General features: G+C 36.5%; 2 protein-coding genes across 4 annotated transcripts; one reads left to right on the top strand and one right to left on the bottom strand.

The window, feature by feature from the left end:
• Nucleotides 1-8035: 8035 nt before the first annotated feature.
• LOC121809423 (probable receptor-like protein kinase At1g80640) lies at nucleotides 8036-11729 on the top strand. Of its 3 annotated transcripts, none has more exons than XM_042210040.1 (10): nucleotides 8037-8646; nucleotides 9047-9208; nucleotides 9295-9545; nucleotides 9643-9775; nucleotides 9860-9920; nucleotides 10009-10105; nucleotides 10180-10282; nucleotides 10846-10964; nucleotides 11043-11132; nucleotides 11222-11729. In XM_042210040.1, the coding sequence occupies exons 1-10, from the start codon at nucleotides 8481-8483 to the stop codon at nucleotides 11363-11365; spliced, it is 1326 nt and encodes a 441-aa protein (XP_042065974.1). In that variant the 5' UTR covers nucleotides 8037-8480; the 3' UTR covers nucleotides 11366-11729. The 3 variants fall into 3 exon arrangements, 2 of the variants coding, with proteins under 2 accessions (XP_042065974.1, XP_042065973.1); XM_042210039.1 differs by having other exon boundaries at nucleotides 8040-8646; nucleotides 9044-9208; XR_006052264.1 differs by lacking the exon at nucleotides 11222-11729 and having other exon boundaries at nucleotides 8036-8646; nucleotides 9044-9208; nucleotides 10180-10562; nucleotides 11043-11064.
• Nucleotides 11730-17499: 5770 nt separating this feature from the next.
• Nucleotides 17500-18263, bottom strand: LOC121807427 (zinc finger protein 7-like). The gene has a single exon (XM_042207657.1). The coding sequence runs from the start codon at nucleotides 18066-18068 to the stop codon at nucleotides 17580-17582; it is 489 nt and encodes a 162-aa protein (XP_042063591.1). The 5' UTR covers nucleotides 18069-18263; the 3' UTR covers nucleotides 17500-17579.
• Between the last annotated feature and the right edge of the window lie 2977 nt (nucleotides 18264-21240).

Below are 21240 nucleotides of genomic sequence, written 5' to 3'. Positions count from 1 at the left end.
TCTTTTTATTTAAAAAAGGGGTACAGAAAAGATTTGTCGGACATAATGCAATTCAAAAGAAAACTAGAAATACATTATAATTGAAACTAAACTACAAAAGAATTGAAGATAAGCTGTAGATAATCAATCAAGCCGGGTGAGAATTTCTCTTTTTGTGAGACGAGAAACGCCTCAATAATGCTCTTGAATTTGGCGTGTGATCCCCAAATATTAATTACATTTAATAATTTAACCTCTTAATCATATTTAATAAATGTTGTAAAATTAATGTGGGATGATTAATACACATATTAATTATAATCTCATAGCTCTATTATTGTGACGAACTTTTGTCCATTATTTTTCACTCGCCAGAAACTGATTTAGAAAAAATAATATATCGAGGTCATTTACGCAGAACTTAGATCATTTTAATTTAATTTAATTTAATTTAATTTAATTTATACAAATGGTCCGTCAATCTACGGCTTAGTCAAACTACCTTGATAAGATTTTAATTTTTAACACTTTTCCTATATCCTAATGGATCGGCCCATGTTTCCAAAACTTTTAAAAAGTTTTCTTTGATAAACTGTTGAAGTATGATTGTTACAATCACTTTAGAGCATCCACAGTGGTGGTCCCGTGGACATCCCAAAAACACCTCATGTCACATCATAACGACTTCCCATTGCACTGTCACGTTATAAGGACATCTCACTGCACAGTGGCGGACATCCCCAAGGACATCCCGACGGACTTCCCACAATAATAAAAATTCACAAATTCACCAAATTAAACAATTTACGGAATTAAAATTTCGACACAAATACGGAGAAATTGCAACCACTTTATTTAAAAAAAACATACATAGTACAAAAAAAATATACATAATTATTAAAAAAAATTACATAGTTAAAAAAACTGTCGTCTCACTCCTCGGATTCCCCCCGCCAGTACCCTCGTCGTCCCCGCCGGTAGTCCCCTTGTCACCACTCTCCGCCATGTCTCCCAACCCCAAATCGCGCCGCATACTGTTGATGATATCCTTCAGTGACGACCTGTAATGACGATCGGTCGATGTCTGCCATTCAACCATTGCACGTAACATGGTTTCATGTTGCACGACGCGGGCGAGTGAGGGGAGCTCGGGATCGTTTTGGGTAGGAGCTGCCGATTGGGCCTCGGCGGACCCGCTGGCGCTTCCACTCGCCATCCGCGCCGCCGACTTTTGCCCCACCTGGTGACGGCGGCGGGCCGACGATGAAGGTGTCGGAAACTCTGCCTCAGCGGGGGGGAGTTCGTGGGAACCAGCACTGCTATTGTACTCCCCGGAGGCGCTAATCTTCATCTGCTTCGGCCAGCTAGATTCAACACCCCTAGTAAACTTGGCCGAAGTCTGCACCACAAGATACACATCCCAATATTTGAATTCTTCGAAGCCCACCGCAGCGCCTTTGAACTGATGGTGAGACAGAAGTTTCACATCCTCGGCAGACATGTCGCTGGTTGCCGAGCGGAGGTTGTTTGTGTAAATGCCGGCGAATCGGTTGAGCTGCCTCTTCAGCCGCTCCCACTGTTTCCGGCATTGCTCTCCGTTGTGAGGCTTCCCCCCTGGCTGTTTGAATTGGAGGTAGCTTTGGCTAATGCGCCACCACATCCTGTCGATATGCTGGTTAGCCCCGATATATAGATCCTCAACTATACTGATCCACGCCTTCGCAAGCGCGATGCACTCCTCTATACTTGTCCACCGGTGATTGGGGGACCCCCTGCCTACTCCCCCAGCAGCGACAGGCGAGCCCTGCATCATCCCCGGGATTGGGGTCATTCCGAAACTCACCCGGCATTTGGGGCATCATCCCATACCAAGGCGGGTACATGTTGTAGTACCCGGACATCATCCCCGCCGTCATTTGGGCTTGGGGCATCATCCCCGCCATTCCGGACATCGTGGCGGACATTGGGGTACTTCCGCCAATGGGAAAGATCGGTCCCTGTGACTCGCTCGTGGCGGGGGAATCACAATCGTGGTGCTATATTTATCTTTGAAAGAAAAGTATTTAGAGAGAGAGATACTCGTTAATACAAGTGGTGCGAATGAAATGAATTCAACGAGCCGTATTTATAGAATTTTTTTAAAAAAATAATAAAATAATCGGGACGTCCGCGCGGACGTCCGTGGAGTCAACGCAATGGCAGACGTCCCGGGAATGCCACGGAACTCCGGTGTCCACAGCGGACGTCCGTATCCGCGTCACCGCTGCACAATGGCGGACGTCCCGCGCGGAACTCCGGCACGCCGGCCGGACGTCTGCCGGGACGAGCGCCATTGTGGATGCTCTTAACTTTTCCCTTTTCACTTTCCTAGTACCCTCGGCACAAAAAAAAAGAGCATTCAATTTTCGTTAAAATCACGCAGGATAACTTTAAAAAGGGCCAATCCAAGCCCCCTAGCTCAAGTGGCTGAGGAGGGTGGCAAGGATACCGCGCCATCCTGGAGGTCTCGAGTTCGACTCCTGGATGTCGCAACTTGGGATTAATTTCCCCTGTTGGCCTAAACAAGGTTTTTTGCCTTGTGGCTTTGCAAGCTTACGGACCTGGACCCGTCTGAGGGTGGACAACTTATGGGCTTGGACCCGTCTGAGGGTGGACAACTTACAGGCCTGGACCCGTCTGGGGGAGACTAGTTCGTGCGGCCACGAGGGGATGGGGGAGGCTAGTTCGCTTGCCAATGTATCTCGAACTCGAAAAAAAAAACTTTAAAAAGGGCCATACGCCATACATTAGGGATATATTTAAAATTTAAGAGTTATATAATGAATTTTACTAAATAAAATCAACTCATTATCTCTAAAATCTAAGCTCGTTGTTTTATAAAGTAATAACTATTTGGTATATTATGATATTTTTCTACTAGGCCTAAGAGATAATTAGATTCTCCAAATTATTAGGAGGATCAGCCTAGACATGCCCACGGTTCGTAAACTGGTGGTTCTGAACACGGTTCGTAAACTGGCGGTTCCGGTTTCGAGAAATGTGGAACCGGAACCAAACCGTGAGGCTATTTCACGGTTCCGGTTCCGAACTGCCGGTTTTCCTGCGGTTTTTTACGGTTCCGAACCGCCGATTTCCGGCGGTTTTTCGCAGTTCCGGCTAGATTTCACGGTTTTTTGACGATTTTTCACGGTTCCGTGTTTAACCGCCGGAATTGAAAATCTTGGGCATAAGTGGATCAGCCACCCTGATGTAGCCTAATAAATAAAATGTACATATATTAAAATTGACACAATCGAGAGTGCCGTTCAACTTCAGGGTAAAAAGTCAAATAAACCACGAAGAGATACTAGCGTTACAATTGTCTAAATATCTTTTTGATAAAGATGTAGCAAGATCCGAGTCCTTCCTCGCTAATTTGGTGAAGCGTCTTTGTCCTCTTCTGCAAACCAGTTGGACAATCATATAATGCATGCATAATATGTAGATATATTATATATTTAATCCAGCACTAGATTTATGGTCAAAATCAATAATTACACTATTTTGTCGCTCACATTATTGACCTAAATGTGTGGATCCTATTAATGGTGTACTATTTGGGTGTTAGGACATATATATTACTACTACTATTTTATTCAATAAATCTGTATGACTAATATTATGATCATATATTAATATATTAATGTTTTGTGTATAATTTTTTTATTTTTTAGAATCATAAAACGTAATTAATGCATACTTTAAATCAAATTTGAAAAGCAATAGAAAAATAATTTAAATATAAAAATAAAAAATGAGGCTGAAGACTAATAAAGTCTTTTTAACTTGTCCACTAATTACATTTATTATTTTAACATATAATTAATACATGAAAATTACTAATATAATCTTATTTTGGTTGTACAAAATTTGATTGTTTATCGTGACATTTTATTTTCATCTTTTGTTGGTTTGTGAACAAATTTTCTTCACATGCATGCATTTCGGTTTCGTCTCCAACGAGGACAAAATGTGGTGGTTGGTTAAGTTGGTATGTGTATTGTCGATTTAGGGTTTCTTTATCATTGAGACACTAATTGTAAGTGTATTGTCTATTGATTAAATAATAGAACTAACGTTTGTATAAAACTGATTACTAATAAACTTACGAATCAGACACATATTTATTTATCTCTTGAGTATATATATGTGTGGCATAACTCGTATTCAGCTATATATAATCATTGATTTTTGTAGTATATAGTTTTGTAATCTACTCATGATTTTTGGTGAAATTGACACAGATATTACAAGCCATATGAATTAATATATAGGTTTAGATAAATAATTAACCACGCATGTCGTATACCAGAAAATACAAATGTTGTAAATCCAAATAGTGCTTATATAAATGAATAAATTACGTGACATTAGGAGAGATGTAGTACTATAAATTATTTGCACTCGGGAAGCGTGAGATAATTAATTAATTATGCATCACTGTCAACATATCTTAGTTGATAAAAAAAAACATATCTTAGTTGATGTATGTTATAACCCGATAACACTTTTTTTTGCATCATTGCAATCTTGATTCACTAGGATATTTAAGCTCTCCAATAGAATTGTTTTGGAAAAATTGACTGAAAGATATATCACCAAGTTTTCCTAAATTTCAGTTTATTATGTAAATTTAAATATTATTTGGAAAATCCTAAATTTTGGATTTATTTAAAATTATCTAAGAGAAATTTTTTTAGTAACTCGTATATGACTCGAAAATCATATATACACGACGTCACAACTGGAGAATAAACAATTTATCTTACGATGGTCGAATTTATTCATTGAAATTATAGATCCCAACACTTACAGAGAATTTTTTTTTAATAGTTACAATATTTCAAGTTAATCATATATATACACGACGCCATTGCTTTAATAGTTAGTACAATATTTCAATTTAATCATATATATATACACGACGTTATTGCTGAAGTGTAAACGATGTAGTATCTTACTAGAGTCGAATTTATTCATTGAAATTTTGTATCCAATGACTACAACAAATAAATGTTTTTGTAATAGTCACACTATTTCAATTTTATTTATTATGAAATGATTTTTTACGTCACAGCCGGCTATAAATATTCAATAGAATTCGTTGCACTTTATGGTGTCGGTGCAATGAATATCGATGATGTGATCCATGCAAATTTGTGATCACTACGCCATACTACAATACAACTCATGTGTTTCTTTGTAAAACAGCACAATAAATTAAGGGCTATTTTCTTCAACTAATTCTGTTGGATAAGCTGTCTCAATCTTATTCCCAGCTTATACAATTTTGTCTTTATTTATTTATGTGATGTGATTATTTATTTTTTGGTAATATATTGAAAATCAAGTTACTTTCAGCATCTAATTTTCTCAATTGTTTAAATTTGAAATAGTGTATTAATTTTAAATTAGATTTTTCTGCCTAATCTTAATTATAAATATAAGCGCACTAAAACAACTCCACGAGCTGATATTTTTATTATTAAAATCAATACCACGCGCATAAATTAGCTCGGTGCATTTTCGTTGATAAAATGAAGATATTTTCGTAATGATTCTTCTGATGAGAAGATTATAGTACTCCACTAAATAAGCACAAATGAACTAGGTTGGTAAGGGCACTCACAAGTCACAATGGAGGCCGATCGCATGCATGGCCGAGCGATCGGCCTCCCCATCGGCCTTCAAGGCCTCCTACTGTGGAGAGGGAGCCCATCTCCACCCCCCAAGGCCTCTGCCCCAGCGCCGATGATTAGCCTCAGCCGATACCCAAATTTTTTAAAAAATTTTTAATTCAATTTTTAACCCCCTACATATACTTCATTCTCCATCAATTCACATTCATCCCTTTCCAATCTCAATTGCAATTTTAATTCTCCCCATGGTGATATGAATTTCAATTTTATCTATCTTTATCTTATTTATTTTTATTTTTTTTAATATAGGATGTTTTATTTTATTTTTAATGAATTTGTTTTTTGTCGTATATTACATTGTCTTTAATTTACACAACAATTACAAGTGAAATACTATATAAAAATAATGATGATGTGAAAATGAGATGGGCTCTGAGATAGGCTCTGGGATGGACTCTCATTGCAGAAAGATAGGCTCTGATATGGACCTGCTGACGTGACAGGAAAAAATGGAGATAAGCTCTAAGATGGGCTCCAAATATTAGGGCTGGCAATTTTTGACACGATACGATAACACGACACGAACCGGCACGAAAATAATGGGTTTGGGTCGGAGCTTATTGGGTTCGTGTCCTTATCGGGTCGACCCGTTAAGGACACGAAAATTTCGTGTCGTGTTGGTGTCGTGTTCGTGTCGGGTTCGTGTTATCCGTTAACAATACGTGTTCGTGTCGTGTTCGTGTCGTGTTCGTGTTATCCGTTAACAAATAATATTTTAATATTATTAATTCTTATTATTTTCATTTTTAATAGGATTAACCTTTATCAGGTCGTGTTGTTATCGAGTCGTTATCGTGTCATCTCGTGTACGTGTTGTTATCGTGTCGTGTTGACCCGAATTGGTTCGTATCGTTAATGGGTTCGTGTCGTGTTCGTGTCGTGTTCGTGTCTGAGGATTTCGTGTCGTGTTCGTGTTCGTGTTTGAGGTTTTCTTAACGGGTCGTGTTCGTGTTTGTTGTTATCGTGTTCGTGTCGTTATCGTGTCGACACGATAACGACCCGACACACACGATTTGCCACCCCTACCAAATATAGCCTCCATTGAGAGTGCTCTAATAGTACTGACACTTGATGCAAGCTCAAGTAATAGTGAATAACACACTTTGATGGACGAACTGATTATTATAGCATATACAGAGTATTATACTTTCTCATGTCTCCTAAAAATAAAAATTCTTTCTTTTTTAGTCCGTCCCCTATAAATAAAAATTTTCTATTTTAGGAAATTTCTTTCTTTCTACTGATATTTTCACTAACACACTTTTCTTTCTATCTTTCTCTTACTTTCCCAATTTGGTATTAAAACCCCGTACAATTTAAAAAGTTTCTATTTTTAGGGAATGGATAGAGTATAAATTTTAATAAATAATAAAAAATATTTTAAATAAGATGAATGATGGCTCATTTTTATCTTTAATTTCTTCAATCCTAGTATTTTTGTGAGATATGAATAAAGCAAAAGTATCTCAAATATTAAAAATTAAATAGTCTTGACCTTGAGTATCCTAAGATTATGATTCAATCCATGGTAATAAATACGGAGTAATGGATTAGCCTACTATTTAATACTCATATTGGATAGCATCTGATCCGATCCAAAAATTTTAAGATATCTCAAGACTATTTAAATTTTAACATTTAACTATTTAAGATTATTTTACTTTATTCATCTCACTAAAAATACTAGGATTGAAGAAATTAAGATAAAAATGTTCAATCATTTATTAAATTTTAATATTTTCATATATTATTAACTCATGAACTGATAATAACTTGGTTTAACCATCGGTCCAATTTTCAAAATATTGATATTAACCATGTCTCACAATATCTAAGCAAGAATATCAAAATAATCCCCAATAAACACTTTTCCACGATATCAATCCACATAAAATATGATACAAGCATAACGTAAAAATCACCGCTTTTAGAAATTAAAAAAATCGTTTGAAAAACCACTTTGATATCATTTGATGCCTCGATGGATAACTAGAAAATAGCCACTTTACTACTGTGAGTAAAAAAAAATTCTCACCTAATTTAAAACGAATAACGATATTAATTATGCATATAAATATGAATCTAATTTCCTTCCAAAACAGTGCAATCATTTGATTCTACATTAAATTTTGTAATACCGTAGTCAAGAGTGTCCTTCCAGTCAATCGTTTTTCTTTTTGCCTTTAAATTGTTGCATATTTGAAACGATTCAAAATGCAAAACCTTTCACTAATTTTATTTCAGCAGTAAAAAGTAAAAATCCAATATAAATAGAAAAAAAACTACTCCCTTCATACACAACTTCCACCGAACTCTCATTTCAAGAAAAATTAAAACTTGGCTTTTCACCCATTTTGGAATGAATTCATTTCTCTTAGTTCATAAAGCCACCTTGCTTCAATTTCTTTATTTTTCTCTCCAACAACCATCGCATACAACGTGACCTTCGGTTAACTATAAAGAAGAGAGAGGAAGGAGGCGTTCACACTTTAATAACTGCCACATGATTTGCAGCTGTGTTTACTTTTCTGGGCAGCAAAAAGGAACCTCATTGCTTTTACTTGACAAATCTTGTTTCAATCCTTTGTCCCCTTTTCTCACATTTATAACAGACCACCACCTTTAAAACATTTCAAATTTGAATTCCTCACTGTCAGACAAAACCCAGATAACTTTCGAAATAAATCCCATTTTCCCTTTTCTCTTGTAGCACCCCATAAATTCTTTCAAGAACAAGGTGGAGAAATAAGAAGAACTCAAAGAATGAATCTTTTGTTTCTGCTGCTGCTGTCAATTTGGGTTTTGAGTTTTCCTGCAATTTCTGTTCCACTTGATGTGAAGCCCGACCCTCCTGCTTCTGACCCGGTTATCCCCACTGAAAAAGATCCCTTTTTTAAGAACACTTCTGATCTGGGAGCACATTCTCCAGGTAATCTCCCCAACATTTTTGTTGCTGTTTCTTTTGTTTGAGAAATTGGTCTACTGAAGTCTATGCTTTTTTGAAGAATTGTTTGGTTCTTCTTGGGGGTTTGGGTATCTAGATTAGATACTCATGTTTGCATTCTTTGTAGCATTGTGGAGATTTTCAAGAAAGGTGTTCTAAAGCATGATGGTGGACTAATTGGCATGTTATTTTAAATGCTTTCCCCATTTTTAAAATTTTATCTTAAAAAAAAATTCTCCTTCCTCCAATTTTTTTGGATGAATTTTTGGGCATATTTGGAGCTAAGAGGTGGTGGTGATGATTTTATATGTGCTGTTTCCTTTATGTTTCTATTAATATGTATTTGCTATTTGGTTCTATAATTCTCTCTTTATGGAATCAGAAGTTGCAGAAGTGAATGTAGTTCACCACCAGGATTTAAACAAGAAAATCCTTGTCGCCCTCGTTGTCTCTTCATCTCTTCTTGCTGTGATATTGCTGCTGTTATCTTGTTTCTGGATCTTCAGGCTCAGGAAGAAATCCAATGAAAAATCCCACCAAAAATCAGGTTTCTTTTCACTTGAATTGATGAAGTTTCATTAAGTTTTTGCGAAGCTTTTGTAGTATAAGTTTTATAACTAAATGCATTGACAGATGGTGCAAAAGGCATCTCATTTGGTCCGATTCTGGACAAGTTCCCTTCAATGAGAACTGGGGGCAAGAAGGGCTCCATTGCTGCAATCGAGTACGAGTTGTTAGTGAATGCTACTAACAACTTCGATGAAGCCAATATTCTAGGCGAAGGTGGGTTAGGCCGCGTGTACAAAGCTCAATTCAATGGCCACTTCCATGCAGCTGTCAAGAAAATATATGCTGGTGGGCTCGAAGCTGAAAGAGAATTCGAGGTATATAACATGAATGCTGTGCTGATTAGTCTTTCACAGACTTTGTTTATGATTAGCTGATGTTCATTATTGCTCATATTTCGTCTTTACATTGCAGAATGAGGTTGAGTCACTGCGTAAAATTCAGCATCAGAATATAGTCTCGCTTTTAGGATATTGTATACATGGTGAAGCGCGTTTTTTAGTTTATGAAATGATGGAGAATGGATCTCTGGAACTCCACTTGCATGGTAATCTTTATTTTACCAAAGTATGGTATGCGATATGAAGCATTCTGTTTATACCCTGATTCACTTTACTGAATACTGCCTCAGGACCTAATAAATCAAGATTGACTTGGCATCTGAGAATGAAAATTGCTCTGGATGTTGCTAGGTATTGATGTTGATTCTTGATTTTGCAAAATATTTGCATTTCCTCGTCTGTTTCCTGATGCTAGCGAACTTCGTTGATTATTATCCAGAGGATTAGAGTACCTCCATGAGCGATGCAACCCTCCCCTGATCCATAGAGACCTCAAATCCTCGAATATCCTTCTGGATTCCAACTTCCATGCCAAGGTAAGTTGGTTTGATTATAAACTCATACAGTGGAAACGTTATGGATTCGTTAACTGATTCCCATTTTGGTTCAGCTTTCTGATTTTGGCCTTGCTGTTATGGAGGGGCACTCCAACAAGGCCAACATCAAGCTTTCCGGAACTTTGGGCTATGTAGCTCCAGAATACCTGCTGGATGGTAAGGACCATTCCCAATTCTCTCAATCTGTACGGATTAAAATTAATAAGATGGTGTGTACCATCCATTTTGATCGTGTGCCGTTTTAGTCCTGCTCTGATATTCGCTGCAAGAGCATTTCCTTTTAGGGGGAAACATATTGTTGTTGGAATGTTCTGCAATATTCTGCTTTAAATGAAACAGAATAATGTTCATTTAGCGGAAGGCTAATTATGAGAGATGGAGTTTGATAAACCCTGAATAACATCTTCGTTATGAACTAGTTGCAACCGGGATAGAGGTTAGTTTTCCATGTAGAAATAGATTGTGCAAAGTTTGAATTCGTTATATTGTTGTCAAATTTAAATGCATGAACATTTGAACCTAAACTGACCTTGGCTTTGTTTCGAACTTCATATTGCAATGCTTAAAAGGGATGCATCTTGTATCTGTATGGACTTTATCAAGGAATTGTTTTATTTCTTACTACATGCTACAATGATTAAAAAAAATCTTATTTCGGACTTTTTCATGAAAAAAGTTTGAAATTTTGATGCTAGAAAGTTCTTGCAACAATCTTGCAGGCAAGCTTACTGACAAGAGTGATGTATATGCATTCGGAGTGATTCTTTTGGAGCTTTTGATGGGAAGAAGGCCGGTCGAGAGAGTAGCTGAAGCTCAATGCCAATCTATAGTCACCTGGGTAAAAGCTTGTTCGAAATTGCTACAAATATGTTTACGAGTCACTGTTCTTATATATTTCACCATCTTCAACGAGCAGGCGATGCCTCAGCTTACTGACAGAATGAAGCTCCCAAATATCGTTGATCCCGCCATAGTAAACACTATGGATCTGAAGCATTTATATCAAGTAAAGTTCTTACACAATCCGTGAACTCCTCAAAACATTTTTACCATATTTTCGAACTTTTGCTATAGTTTTATCATTTGCACGCGCAGGTGGCTGCCATAGCTGTGCTATGTGTGCAACCGGAGCCGAGTTATAGACCACTGATAACGGATGTCCTGCATTCTTTCATACCGCTAGTGCCTGTAGATCTCGGTGGATCACTGAGACTGATGGATCCTGATCTGCTAAACTAAGTACAAAAAAGCTTGCTACTCATACACAAGATTCAGGATTAGTATCAGCAGGAAGCAGGTTTTGGTTCGGTTTGTACAGCGTCTCAAACGAGCAGATCCGCAAGCTGAGCTATGTAAGTTACTCGGCGTTCGTGTGCGGGTGTGTGTATATATGGATTTGGTTCATAGAGGCACTGAGAGCTGAGTTGAACACATTGTTGGGACCTCTCTTTTATCAGAAACTGCACATTTGATGTGTGTCATTTTGAAAATGGAGTTACAAAGGTTGTATATTGCCAACATCAGGGCATTAATAATGTCAAAAATCATACTCTCCAAATTATGTTCATTATTTTATTGGTGACACGAGATTTAATTTCTTCAACTCTGTTAATTCGAAGATTTCGTGTTCTCATATCCTTATCAATGTTTAAAAGATTAAAGGTCAATTTTGAACCTAAATATATGGTCAAAATACGAATTTAGTCCAAAATATTCACTTTTTGAAATACAGGTTCATAACAAATGAAATCCTTATCGGAGTCGTCCTTTTTTTTACGGTTCCTTGAAGTTTCTTGAAGTTTTATACTCCATCCGCCCCATAAAAATATGAGCGGATGAGATGGCACGAGAATTAAGAAAAAATTGACAAGGTAGGAGAGAGGATGAGAATGATATGATAAAGTAAGAGAGATGAGGAGAATGACAGTTAAAGTAGAGTTAGTGGATAGTGAGACCACATTATTAAATTGATATAACTTTTCAAAAATGAAATGCACATATTTTTGTGGGACGATCGAAAATGGAAAGTGCACGTATTGAAAGCGTGATTATAAAATGAAAATGGGCTTTCTGCATGTGTTTCTCTTTTTGTTTGTTCTTGTTCATTTTGTTTTCCCAATATGTAGATCCCAAAGAAAATGACATATTCTTTGTTATACAGAATGCTTGATTGATAGAGTAGCTTTTTCATTTTTGTTTTTTTTTCAATCCTTCTGTAATGTTCATTGCTAATTTTTAAGAATCATCACAAGAACTTTGTACCGGATTTGAGTTTTTGTATGATTTTCTTATCTAAACATCCAATTTGAGATTACAAGATAGATATTGTTGCTTCAAAATATGACATTTAATTTTGTTTTTCTTAGCTGCAATGACATTGATGCAACATTTATTGTGGTTGTTATACGACATTCAGATAGGTCTACCTATGCCTATTCATGTACTATTCCATGGCTAAATAGTTAGGCCATCCACAACGATGTCTCTATACCGTCTCTTAAACCGTCTCTTAACTACTATTTGAGCACTATTTGAGGGCCCCACTGTCCTTTTTTCCTCCATCTCTTAACTAAGAGACGGAACCTGCAACGCTCCGTCTCTTAACCGTCTCTTAATTACTATTCATTCAATTTAATTTATAATTTTTTTTAAAACCCACTTCAATTTAAACAAACACACTTTATTAAAATTAAAACAATATTACAACTTAACATTAAAAAAAACGAAGACATAATTAAAATTCTAAAAAAATAAAAATGACATAATTTAATCTTCTCCGCCAAAGTTTTCCCAAATGTGCTCAATTAGATCCTCTTGGAGTTGGGTGTGGGCGCTAGAGTCGCGTGTCCTTGCCCGAATAGCCAACCGTTCTTGTATAGATGGATGCGCTCCACTTCGCGGCGGACTACTTGCGGTTGAGCTTCCGGGGGATTCGGGGTCGAACCAATTTCCGGCATCGGGTCCTTCGTCTCGGACAATCATGTTGTGCAAGATTATGCACGTATACATGATGTCGACCATGCTCTCCATGAACCACGAACGAGCCGGGGCTTTGATGATGTTGAAGCGCGCTTGGAGAACCCCGAACGCCCTCTCCACATCCTTGCGCGCAGCCTCCTGCTTCTGCGCAAAAAGAGCCTGCTTTGGGTTCGCTGGCCTGCCGCACGTCTTCACGAAGGTCGGCCACTTCGGGTAGATGCCGTCGGCGAGATAGTACCCCATTTTATACCGCCGGTTGTTGGCGACGAAGTTGATGGCCGGCGCTTTACCATCCAAAACTTCGGTAATAGAGAGGATTTGAGAGGAATAGATGTGTGTTTGTGTTTGAAATGAGTATGGAATAGAATTATTTATAGAGTAAAAAAATTAAAAATTTAAAAAATGAAAATAAATATTTAACGGTAATATTACCGTTTGAAAAAAAAAAAAATTTTATTAAAAATCGATTTTTTTTAAAAAAAAATGAATTATTGCGTCATCAGTGACGACGCCCACTCGCTGGCCCACTCGCGGGCCAGCGAGTGGGCGTCACGCATGCATGGGGACGTGCCACGTGTCTCGGGCGCGTGGCGAGACAGCTCGTCTCGTGTCTCTCCGAGACGAGCTACGCGACGAGACGGTCGCGAGCTGGAGACGAGATGGCCGCTGCAATGCGTCTCGTGGGGGTCTCGTCTCTCCGAGAAGAGACGCGAGCCCGGCGCGAGACGCGTTGTGGATGGTCTTAGAGCACCCACTAATCATGTCATTAATGACGAGTGCCACATTTGTTTTTGGTCAATCATAGGTTATTGGAAAATGAACTAAAGAAGTACTTATCTTAAAAGCGATTGTGACATGGTATTACTTTTGTGACTGGTGAATAAACACATTTTTTAAATGAAGTAAGGCCATTGAAGAATTTTTAAATAGAGTAGAGACTAGGCTGGGACCCCACTCTTGTCACATTGCACTTCTTCATTTAATCATCATATATAAGTCATGCTTTCACTCACACACCACCATTTATCCTCAAATAACAAACTAAGCCACGATCGAAATTCCATGTTCCATAGGAATGATTTTTTCATTTATTTTTCCTTCCAGTGATGATTATCTACTTCTTCGTTTGTTTGTTTTGAATCTTAACTAGAGGGGACTAGAATTATAGAAAATAGATCAAAGTCTAAAATTAGTCTAGTACATTTATCCAAATAAAATTTCTGGTTAGTGTTAGCTTCTGGTCATCCATAATATATATGGTTTGGTCCATATTTAATTGTTAAGTTAAAATTTAGCAATCAACCGCATTTTTGACCTAATTAATTAGTTAAATATAAACCAAAACATATTGTCTAGGATCATAAATTAACACACTTAATATATAAGACCAAATTGATTTTTATTTTGCAAATGTACATGACCAATTTTGGATATTGAAACTCGGTTGACTATTAATTTTTGTTATAGAAATGTTAAATATATATCAAAACATAATTATTTACAAAATCAGAAACTCACCTAATATATAGATCTAAAAAGTATCTTTGAGAGAATGTACGCGACAAATTTTTAATATTAATCTATAAAATGTTTAGTTAGAGCATCCACAATCGTGCTCTCGCCAACGAGCACGGTTGTGGGCCCGGCCCCACTTTTTCTGTCTGTTCTTAGGCAAGAGCACAACACTCACAGCCGTGCTCTTCCGCAAGGACGAGCACAAGGGCCCCACCAGATCTATTATTCAATTTGAATAAAAACATTTTCACAAAATTAAAATGCATTAAAAATATCCGAAATAATATTACAAATTACAAATAAAATAAAAATTACCTAATTAAAATCCTAAAAAATAAAAATTACATAATTAAAATCCTAAAATTTAAAAAGTACGTAATTAAAATCCTAAAAATTTAAAATTACATAATTAAATTCATAAGTGACCGAATTTCGTCCAAATGGATGATGAATGTGTGTATTTATAGATGGTTTTGAGATTAACTTTTTTAAAAAAAATTTCAAAAAATCGGTAATAAAACGCCTATATTTTTAGGGAATCCGATTTTTTTTTTAATTTTTGGTATTATTTTCAATTTTTTTTTAAAAAAGAAAATGTCAACGGCCAATAGAAACACGCCACGTCGCCCTGTTCGCTGGCACAGATGTGCTCTTAGCTAAGAGCACGTCAGTGCCAGCGGCAAGAGCGCAGCGGCGGACAAGCTTGTCCTTGCCTGCGGCAAGGACGGACGGAGAGCTTGTGCTCACCGTTGCAGATGCTCTTAATATCACAACTTAAGTTTTACTATTGGTTGTTTTAAGCCACCATATATGCCACGTGTCACTCATTTGTTTGCTAGTTGGATTGCTCATCACCCAAACAGGGCATTGGATAAGTCAAAAGTGTAAATTGCCAATATGATTATACTAGGAAAAATCGACATTGAGTTATATAAAACTGGAGAAAAACAGTATATATGGCCTACATATATAAAATAATCAACCACACACATAAAATCAACTCTGAGTTAGTAGGGTTGATTAGTACTCACACATACCCTCTCACTAGTATGTGTGAGTACTCCTATATATTCCTCACTAGTATTTCTTTAAGATAATCCCTCTCTAATTATTTGGTAGAATCATACCTGAAAAAAAATTTGATCTCTATGAGTATTTGAAAAGATTGTTTTTTTAACATTGACAAATTTTTAATATGACTGCAATGTGTTTTTATGAATTCATACCAGATTAACAACAAGGAGATATCATCATCGGACTTATTGTTAGAAAATTTGAAGTTAGTTTTACACAAATTTCGGGCTTACGCCACTGCATGCTAGGTGTGATTAAAAGATGTGGGGAAGAATTTTGAAGGGTAAAAACATAAGAATAAATCAATATTAATTTTGGTATGTAAATTTGCATTTGATTTATTGTAAAATAATAACAAATCAATACTAGTGCTATAATTTATAAGTGAATTTTAAAGTTAAACTCAGATTTTGATGCGAATTTAGAGGCAAATACTTTTTCATTATATCTATCACTATTATACATGTTGTGATGACTATAAAAATCAATAATCCAAATAGGATGAAGTTTAGTGCGAAAATACCAACACAACAATAGAGATATTTTGTGAGTGTCCACTATAGGGGCGGCACGGCCCCGGAAGTGGCTAAGCCGCGCCTGTCTATAGTGGGCGGGGCGTCAGCCCCGAAGTGGACAAAAAATCGGGGGCGGAAGGGCGTTCGGCGCCGAGTCGCCGAGGACACGGCTGAGGAAGAAGGGGTGGGGCGAGGGCCGCGGCGCCCTATTGCGTGGAAACTGTGAGCCTAATACGAGCATTATTAGTTAGATAAATTAGGATTTGCATATCTTTTCCATATCTTTGTTTTCTTGTTCATTAAGTTATTATTAGCATTATAAATAGGAGTTATTGTAATTATTTGAGAAATCAATCAAGAATATCAATATTATCGTTCATTCTCTTCTCCAAGTGAGAAAACCGTCGTGCTCGACGGGCACTCGCCCGCGACAAACATTTATCGATCGCCGATCTACGGACGCCGATCAGCCCGATAGGAGGTTTATCCTATCAGAGCCGTGGCTATGAAACGGCTGTGCGAGAGGGGGGCTGCGGTGGGAGGCGGTTGTCCTCTTATAGTGGACACAGGCATCCTATAATGAATGCGCACCGAAAGTAGTTTCATCATTTTAATATCGGTTGGTATATTATGATATACAGATTAATGTCCGTTGGTATCTTGTCACCAATTAATCCATCCACCTTATGCATATATCCATATCACATATATGAGTTTATTTAGTATCATAGACCCACTATTGTCGGTATATATATGTACGAATTTATGACTTTCTTCAACCTCGCAATAAAGGGACAAGAAGTTTGCAAATAATTCAAATGGATTAAATTATACTACTACTTACACTATAATTTCTACAGAACTAAAGATCCTAGCTAGTGGAGCTAGGATATTCTAGCTGACAACTTGTACTTCATATTTCATTTAAACGAACCAACATTACCAAATTAACCACTTCATAATTTCAATATGCATTTTAATATTGGTTGACCAACACTATAAGAAAAGAATGTCCAAGGATGTTTTTTTATTAATTACTTACAACACTAAAATTAAGGGAAACAAATGAAAGTATCCCACTCAAATCAAAGCAAAAGATTAGTGTTTAATAGACAATTGTATTTTCAACTTAAACACAGTGTTCTTTGAGTTCTCAATTTTGGTTAATGTTCAAAATTTTTCAACACAAGTAATTACGTTATTTTGTGGCAAGTTTATTATAGTGTAGACTAAAACGTAAAATTATCAATATGACAATGCAACAAAATGTTGTTGATGGTGAGGGAGAAATTCAAATTGGGTCTCATAAAATTCAGCGATGGAATTAAGAGAATTGAAGATCTTACATTGTTACTGGAAATTGAAAGTAATTAGAGTTTGAGAGACAAATCCAAGATTTTAAAGTCTTCAGTCTTCAACTGCAAATTACCAGCATCCCATTTGATCTCCGCCGGCAGCCGCCCTACAGCCGGTTGCGGATGGAGAGGAGGCCTCCTCCCAAACCCACCAAATTTGTACCTGAATGGTGGGGCCACAAGGGTAGTAGTAGGCTTATGGATGATGGAGCTGTGAACCTGCATCGCAAGAGACCTATGCAGAGGGAGAGGAGAGTGGTGGCCGAGGCGCCTCTCGCGTTTGTGGGCGTTCTGGTGGCCGCCGAGGGCCTGGGAGCTGTAGAACTTCCTGGTGCAGTAGTTGCATGAGAACACACGATCTTGTGATGGATTTGGCTCAGCATCTTTGCTCGACAGGCTTAGATCCAAAACCAGATTCATCTTCTCTTGTTTTTCCCTGAGGCATGATGATGAATTGGTGCTTACAGAATGGTGGGAGTGTTGCTCTGAATTTGGTGACTCCATATGTATGGACTATGGAGGGTTTTGAGCTCAACTTCTTATTTTATTGATATTTTAAACTAATTCCTTTTAAGTGTGGGGAAAGATGGGATAGTCTCAAAGTGTTTGCAATGCTAATTGATTACAATAGTAAATGCTTTGGTACTATATAAGGAACGACAATTTTCGGTTAAAATTTACCAAGATCACCTAATCATTGAAGAGATATTGCTACTAGCTAGCTAGGAATATATATATATATATATATATATATATATATAGGGTAGTGATCTATGGCAAACACCCCTTAACCAAATAACTAGAGAACAAATCATAGCCACAAGATTAAAAAAATCAAGGGTTAGTATTAATGCATGTAATTTTTGAATTTAAGGAGAAATTAGTTCCTTCAATCACAAATTTACTCCACAAAAACAAGGCGGGGGTATAATGGTCATTGCATGGCTGAGATTAGGTTATGTATTATTCTTCTCCTCTCCTCGTCGCGATTCAATTTACGTCGCGATTATTAATCGTCTCCAATTTTCAATTCTCGCGAGTACAAATTCCTCTGAAAAGCTTCCAGCTGTGTTGTGATTTCTCTTTTCTAGGCTTCCCGATTCTCAATTCTTTTGGAGATTTAATATTTCAATCGAGATTCTAGTTTCTGATTTGTTATTTTTCTTTAGCTTTCTTCATTTCACTAATAGTTTTCTGAGAAAAAGCAAATGAACGAGAAAGGAACAATGATGAACCAACAGCAGCAGCAGCTGATGAACATGAATCAAACTATGTTGCATGCAAGTCAATTGAATCCGCAAGTAAACAAATTTATCCACAATAAACCCTTGGCTAAATTTCCAGTAATTTATAAACATGCTGATTCGACTAATTTCCGGCCTCAGATGCTTCCGATGAATCGGATCTACGGAATGTGGGGGCCACAACAATGAAGTAAAATCATTCTAATAGTGATGTATTTTATTAACAACAGTGAAATAAAATCATAATAAGGGTGATGTGTTTTGTAAACAAGAGTGAAGTAAAATCACAATAAGAGTGATGTGTTTTGTAAACAAGAGTGAAGTAAAATCATAATAAGAGTCATGTGTTTTGTAAACAAGAGTGAAGTAAAATCATAATAAGAGTGATGTGTTTTGTAAACAAGAGTGAAGTAAAATCATAATAAGAGTGATGTGTTTTGTAAACAAGAGTGAAGTAAAATCATAATAAGAGTGATGTGTTTTGTAAACAAGAGTGCGGTAAAATCATGCTAAGAGTGATGTGTTTTGTAAACAAGAGTGAAGTAAAATCATAATAAGAGTGATGTGTTTTGTAAACAAGAGTGAAGTAAAATCATAATAAGAGTGATGTGTTTTGTAAACAAGAGTGCAGTAAAATCATAATAAGACTGATGTGTTTTGTAAACAAGAGTGAAGTAAAATCATAATAAGAGTGATGAGTTTTGTAAACAAGAGTGAAGTAAAATCATAATAAGAGTGATGAGTTTTGTAAACAAGAGTGAAGTAAAATCACAATAAGAGTGATGTGTTTTGTAAACAAGAGTGAAGTAAAATCATAATAAGAGTGATGTGTTTTGTAAACAAGAGTGAAGTAAAATCATGCTAAGAGTGATGTGTTTTGTAAACAAGAGTGAAGTAAAATCATGCTAAGAGTGATGTGTTTTGTAAACAAGAGTGAAGTAAAATCATAATAAGAGTGATGTGTTTTGTAAACAAGAGTAAAGTAAAATCATAATAAGAGTGATGTGTTTTGTAAACAAGAGTGCAGTAAAATCATAATAAGGCTGATGTGTTTTGTAAACAAGAGTGAAGTAAAATCATAATAAGAGTGATGTGTTTTGTAAACAGTAGTGAAGTAAAATCATGCTAAGAGTGATGCGTTTTGTAAACAAGAGTGAAGTAAAATCATGCTAAGAGTGATGTGTTTTGTAAACAAGAGTGAAGTAAAATACCCCATTCAATTGTTATTAATAGAAAATGATATCGGAGCTTGGAGCATGTAGTTAAGAATCAGTTTCATAGAAATTAATTTGTTAAGGTTTAAGAAATAAACGAAAAGTAGATAGAATTATAATTGTACATAATTGATTAAACGTCCACTGAATTTCCTCTCAAACTCTCGATGTACAGCTTAGAATTGGAATAGAAAATCCAATTTCAGAACACCAGAAAAAGATCAGAGACTAAATTTTAGATCTGATAAAAATTTAGATCCAGTGACATAAATCAATTACGATAGTGTGGGTCAAATCTGAGATCTTAAACCAATAATCCAATTATAAAACAACGAAACAAAATTGAGCTAAAATCCAAGATTCGGTACCGAAAAACAGAATCATCGAAGACATAAACTCAACCATGGGTATGAGAGGCATCTGTAAGACTAACTTAAACTGAAATCGCGAAATTTCAATTTGCAAAAAGTAGCAAAAATTAATCTTGCCGACGCATCCCATCCACTGAGTGAGATAATATCGTTTGTCTACCGCTGGTGCAGCTGCAAATCATGATACCAGAGCTTGGAGCATGTAGGAAAATAGAAGAACGGTGAGAGGGAAACGGAGGCGCATGGAGATGAAGCGCCACGCTGAGCTTGGAGCATGGAGAATGATACCGGAGCTTGGAGCATGTATTTCCCAAAATACCCCATGCAATTTTTATTAATAGAAAATAAATTCTTAATTTAGTCATTAGATTAAGATAATGAATGGCTGAGATTTGTTCTCTAGTTATACCCTTAATATTAGTTATACTTTGATCACCTCCCTATATATAAATATATATATATATATATATATATATAGGGGAGCGTTATTCTCCTTTTCGCATCTTAGATCCTTTTTCCTTCTTAATATTACGCGTTAGATCTAAGGCATCAACGGATCAGATTGATTCTATAAAACTGGTTCCGTGTTGCATTATAGAAGGTGGTTGTATGCATTACAGGGTTATTATTGACATTTGACGGAAAAGTAACTGCCACATTTTGGTATCTGCGAATAATGCACCACATGGTCACGAGTAATGCATATAATTGACTATATAATGCACAATATGTGAACTGCAATGCATACGAATAAGATGTACCATGTTATGATGTTTGGACACACGTTTCTTGTTACCCCTAAGGGTTTAATAAGCTTAGGGGCTAGGGTATAGTACGTAGACACGTA

Source organism: Salvia splendens, chromosome 6, assembly GCF_004379255.2.
Source record: "Salvia splendens isolate huo1 chromosome 6, SspV2, whole genome shotgun sequence".
NCBI lineage: Eukaryota > Viridiplantae > Streptophyta > Magnoliopsida > Lamiales > Lamiaceae > Salvia > Salvia splendens.
This window is presented reverse-complemented; position numbering and strand designations above follow the sequence as displayed.